General features: G+C 38.1%; 1 protein-coding gene across 1 annotated transcript; it reads left to right on the top strand.

Annotated features, from left to right (window-relative positions):
- Positions 1–597: 597 nt before the first annotated feature.
- On the top strand, positions 598–5281 carry LOC306831379 (LIM/homeobox protein Lhx1-like). The gene is made up of 5 exons (XM_079355461.1): positions 598–1205; positions 2028–2248; positions 2626–2900; positions 3526–3682; positions 4009–5281. Exons 1-5 carry the CDS (start codon positions 1036–1038, stop codon positions 4404–4406), a joined length of 1221 nt encoding a protein of 406 aa, XP_079211587.1. The 5' UTR covers positions 598–1035; the 3' UTR covers positions 4407–5281.
- Positions 5282–6138: the final 857 nt, after the last annotated feature.

A 6138-nucleotide genomic window follows, 5' to 3' on the forward strand; every position in this document is an offset into this window, starting at 1 on the left:
ATCATTGACCCACAACCGGCGATCCCTGAGAGACTATCTGGCTGTAGAAAAAAAAAAAAAGCCCCCAAAAACATTGTTATCAACATGGAAACTATTATGCTTTTTTTTCCTCAATAAAACGTATTTACTGTATTTATGATGCTATTTCTTTCATTCATCAGTCAGAATGCGACGTGAAAAGGGTTAAAACATGAGATAGCTTTTCTGACTCTTTCTATTGTTACATTTAAATTGAAACACTGCCTTTATTTTTGGAACGAAAATGCACAATTTGTTTGGCTTTCTTTGGATTTATCTTTTACGTCTTATATTCTTCCATGATACAAAAACATATAGGCCATGATTTGTTTAGATTACAGTTAGGTTAACAACTAGTTTATCAGTTATGTCATCTTTCTGCTGGTTTAATCAATCTTTTGTATCGCTTATTTTATAGTCCTTTACTTCTCACAGTATTGAAGTAGATGCAGTGCACTGGAGTAAAAAGAAGGCTGCTCATAGGTTTAGCCTGAAGCTGACGTCACAGGTTTCTGAATAGGCAATAGGCTGAGCTTGAAGGTGCGATTATTTCTGCGTTTCTCTCAGACTGAGAGCTCATCAGAGACATAATGAGACACAAATGAAAGACGGACTGAGCGCACTGAGAACATCGTTCTCATCATCGTTGTTTTTCTCTACTTTCCGCCACTCAGGAAACAGCATACTGCAGTGATTTTGTGTAACAGCCACTCCAGAGTGGGCTTCTTCGGATCATCCTGATGGCTCCTCTGTGATTTCCAGTCTGTAATTTTGTTACAGAAATGTTTTTTCCGACAGTCAACCTGTCGTTTGGAGCTGTTGGTCACATGTGGATTGTTGTCCTGTGGAGTAGATGTGTTTAATATCCTGGATGGTGATGTGATTATTCAGATTAATTTTGGAAGCATTGGATTTGCTGGATCTTACCCAAAAAGCGCAGCAGCATCTCCGAGGTGACTGTGACGGTGGAGAGAGAATATTTCACTTTACATATCGGGTTGGGAATCACTGCAGACCATGCTGCAGTGTGCCGGCTGTGAGAATCCCATCGTGGACAAATTCCTGCTCAAAGTTTTGGACAGACCGTGGCACATCAAATGTGTCCAGTGCTGCGAATGTAAATGCACTTTGACTGAGAAGTGTTTCTCACGAGAAGGGAGGCTGTACTGTAAGAATGACTTCTTCAGGTGAGAATTAGGATGGTTTCATATAGAAATTATTATTGCTTTTAACAGAAAACATAGACATTGGAAAAAAGGCCACATTTGATTTATTTTATCCGAGAAAAAGTATCAAGTGACTTTATAGGCCAAAGCAAAAAAAGATGTTGATCCAGGATTGCTGGGGCCTTTAAAAAAACAAACAAACAAAAAAAAAAAAACAGAAGCGCAGCCCAAGATACATCTTTGTTTACACCATGAATACTGCTTCCTCAAGTGAATTGTCGTAGAGTGCAGTTTTTGTTTTAATGTTTTTTTTAACGTTTAGTTTTTAAGTATTTATGTAACTATTATAGAATTATTACCATTGTTAATAATGTTTTTTCAACACCAAATGTGTGTGCTTTTAGTTCTGCTGTTTTGTGGTTAAATTACTGTTTAATGTAGTGAATAAAGAATAGCCTACATCTGAAAATTCAACACTTAATGATGTTGGCTGCTTTTTTCTTTTAACTTTTCTTTAAAGCACAAACATGGATGATTACATGATGGACATTCACTCATAATGACAATACTAAACAAACTTAACATTTTTTTCATATTTAATCTACGCCATTACATTTGTTTTTATCATTAATGAGAGGTTAAAGGAGACATTATGCTCCTTAATTTGTTATTGATTATTAGCCTTTAATTCACAATAATCTACAGGCATCATTCCAGTATATTATAGGCACGAGGAACGTACTAATGTAAGCTACTTGTCCAAACATTTTTCCTCTTAAAGTCTTTATCACATGCACCTCTGTTGTGAAACTTTGGCCTGACTGTTGCATTTCCTGTCTGCAGGATATTTGGGACTAAGTGTGACGGCTGTGATCAGGGAATTCTACCCAGTGATCTGGTCCGCAGAGCAAAGAGCAAAGTGTTCCACCTGAACTGTTTCACCTGTGTGATGTGTAACAAACAACTGTCCACTGGAGAGGAGCTCTACATCCTGGACGAGTTCAAGTTCGTCTGTAAAGAGGACTATCAGAACAACAATGGGAAAGACACAATCCTACTCTCAGGTGAAGATTATGGGCTAATGTTTGTTTTTTTTATTTTTTGTTTTACAATTAAATTGTTGAAATACCATGCAGCATCTATTAGTAGCCTATATTTTTTTTATTATGTCTAGGCCTACTAATTCTTATTTTTGTGTGTATGTGTGTTAGGTTAGCCTTCTTCTCTTCCCTTCCAAAAATTATGTATAGTTCAAATTTGTTTGTTTTAGTATCATATTCCCCTCAAATCCAGACTATAAAGGGAATGTTTGTGAGTTAAATTTCCAGATATATATACTTTGCTTTAATTTGAAGGTAGGCTGTGATTTAGATAAACAGATCCTGTAAGTATCCACACTGAATGTGGCTATAAACGGAATATGTTGTATATTTTTCCACAGTAACGACATGCAGCGACCCAAGTCTGTCTCCTGACTCGCAGGACCCGCAGGACGACGGCAAGGATTCGGAATCGGGACACTTGTCAGATAAAGACGCTTGCAACAACGAGAACGACGAGCAGAGCGGCGTCGGGAAACGACGCGGGCCTCGGACCACCATCAAAGCCAAGCAGCTGGAGACTCTGAAGGCGGCGTTCGCGGCCACGCCGAAACCCACCAGACACATCCGGGAGCAGCTGTCGAAAGACACCGGCCTCAGCATGAGAGTCATCCAGGTGAAAAAAAAAAAAAAAAAAAACTCAGACAAACACACGTTGTCAAAGACACCAACATGTGTTGGGTGTTTTAGCTGCGCTGTTGGATCGACACAGTCCATTATGGGATTCCTCAGACTGAATCTGGCGACTAGTTTTCGTAGGCCTGTACAAAAAAAAAAAGCTTTCAGGTATTGGTGGGTTGCAGACACCTTTAGGGAATCAGACCTTAATGCTCTGCAGATTCGTTCCCATTTTCTTTTATATGGTCTCAATTTTATCATTTTTACCCCATAATCTTCATTCCCACTGCACTCTTAAAACCATTAAAAGCACGACTCACTTAGCACGGATTTCAGTAGACATTTTTCAAAACGCTCCCTGGGTAGGCTACATAAAGTGGATTTTACGCACTCACTCATCCCTATTTTGACTTCTGGTTCATACATATTTTTTGACATAATTAACAGCTTTCCTCATGTCCAAGAACTCATAGAAATGCATTTTTTACGCATCAGAAAAAGATACTCTGAAACTCGTAGTTCTGTTAATAAATGAAAGAGGCACAAGAAAAGGTTTTAATATTATTCCTTGTGGCATTCATGCTGATGATCTGGTCTTATTTGTCTTTGTCCATCGCTTAAAGGTTTGGTTCCAAAACCGGCGGTCCAAAGAGAGACGCATGAAGCAGCTGAGCTCGCTGGGCGGCCGGAGACACGTGTTCTATCGCGGCACGAGGAGGATGAGGGCGCTGGGAGAGAGGCTGGAGGCAGAGGAGATGGGACACTTCTCCTATTATGGAGGTGAGATATGTTTGGAGATAAAGGACTTTTCATTTAATCGATAGTTAGAGTGTATTGTCTTGTGAAGAGTTAAAAAAAAGTTGTTTATTATCCGATTGTCATCAACGTTTGTGTTTTTATCTAAAAAAAAACAACAAAAAAACTATTCAACACATAATTAATAAAGATATAATGTTTTGATAAGCAGGCCTACTAAAATAAAGTTATTTATGCTTCATTGTTTTTTTTAAATCGTATTATAATTGAATAGTAATTCATTCATTTCAGTTTGTCTATGTTTCTACTATTTATTCTTTCCACTAATCCAGATGTTTATGTGTACACAGATTATCCAGCGGAATATTACAGCTCAGGAGGGAATTACGAGTACTTCCAGGGACCTCCATCGTCCCAGGCCCAGACTCCAGCAGACCTGGGCTACGTGCCCTCCTCCGTCCCCGCGGGCACCCCATTAGGAAGTATGGACCACCATCACCACCACCACCACCACCACCCAGGGCACCACTGTCCAACAGAGGTGCAGTGTTTCTCTGACACAGTGTCTGTTCACCACCCTGCAGACTCACCCAGTCCGGAGCCCAACATGCCGGGCTCCATGCACAGCATCTCCAGTGAGATGTGTGGCCCCGGCACACCTTTTACCTCTGTGTCCCTCAGTGACAACGGATACACAAACCAGCTGTCACAAACCTCCTCAGACATGAGTGAAGGCACTGTGTGGTAGCCCAGAGGAAACCCAACTGCAAAGCACACTTTTATTTTGAAGGCAAATCAATGCATTTTTCCTTATTTAAATGTACATTTATTTATTTATGATGTATTTATTTATTTATTTGCTTGCATTTCTGTTAAGCTCTATTTAACTATTTATAAATCTCTATATTTGTACGTTGGTATAATTGTTTATTGACTTGCCGATCAATAGATTGTTTTTAAATAGTCCATGTGAATTTGAGTCATTAAAACATTGACAATGCTGGGCCTCATTGATCAAGCAATAAACAAACACGTTGACAGGCAGCAGAAAGTGTTTTATTTACTGTTTATGAAAACGTTAAATGCCACGTATGTGACATAGTTTGTCTTTAATATGTTGAACTTAAAGACGCGTGGTAGAGATTTCTTTCATTGCCTTCAGTATTTGATACATGTAGCATCCTCAATGAGCTCATGTGAGATTATTCTTGTCATGTTCAATACATTTGACCAAAAACCTCTCTCAGGACTGCCCAGACGCTGTTTATGTTTTATTTATATATATTTGTTTTTCCGCCATTCTCTTCCAACCAATTGATAACCAACATGTTTGCCTTCAAAAGGACCTCTTTATAATGTGGATTTTTCTCTTACAACAGAAAAGGATCTGACTTTAATGTGACATGATTCAAGCAGTACAGTCAACTGTTTACTTAAAGCTCCAGTATTCAGGGCTTTGGATCTCAGCATTGTAAAAAAAAAAAAAAAAAAAAAAAAGCTCTTGCTTGAATGCAAACTAACCAAACTTTTGTAGCTGTTTTATTGATGTGGTTCTTCACTGTGCTCATTTGTACTGTCCTCATTAGAAAAAAAAAGAAATGCAAATAAATTGTTGCCAAATGCACAGTGAATCTTGCACTCTGAGTTCTCTTCACTCTATCGTCTGATTAGAGAATATTTGTTGTAGAAAAAAAATAATTTCTGTTTTGCCAAGAGTAACGGCCATTTCTTTTCAATGAACTACACCTGATGGTCCAAAGTAAAGTGTACACCACTGATTTATAACCAGTGACCAGTCGCTGCATAATATAACACATTCTTTATTGTTATAATTATTAATTACTTTTGGAAAACAGCATTCTTTCAAAGTGATTCAGGATTGGTTAATGTACACCTAATTTTTTGAAATAAGAGCAAATGATTGATAGGGAGTCCCTTTAGAAAAAAAACAAAAAAAAAACATCCACCTACATTGGAAGTGTTTCTTGACACTCTCCTCCAATTTGTTTTTTTGTTTGTGTCAAATACATTGACTTGACAACATTTGACTATGTCATCTATATGTTTGTGTCTTGGACACTTTGAATGACAAAGTCGCTGTCTGTACATGCTCTAGCTGCATGGAGGAATTTGACCACACGTCATGGTCACAGCTTTATGTTGTGGAATTTAGAAAAGTATGGATAGTTGTTCCAGAGGAAATGTGATTTTATACCTTAGAATGTTCAGCAGATACTTTCTATGAGTTGAGTTTGTCTTTGAGCATATGTTGAGCATCTTAACATTGATTTTCTCTGTTACATATTTTTAGACGCTTTAACATCTATAAATTTAATATGTTGTATGTTGATACTTTTCTAAAGAATAGTCCTTTATCCAGAACACTGCATTGCAAACCTGTTTAAACAGAGAATCCGTCTGCTGCGGTACAGTCAACCAAAGTCAAGCTGCTGTTACTGACCGTTTGGAGTATCCAGACA

This window comes from Symphodus melops, assembly GCF_947650265.1.
Source record: "Symphodus melops genome assembly, chromosome: 11".
Classification (NCBI taxonomy): Eukaryota; Metazoa; Chordata; class Actinopteri; order Labriformes; family Labridae; genus Symphodus; species Symphodus melops.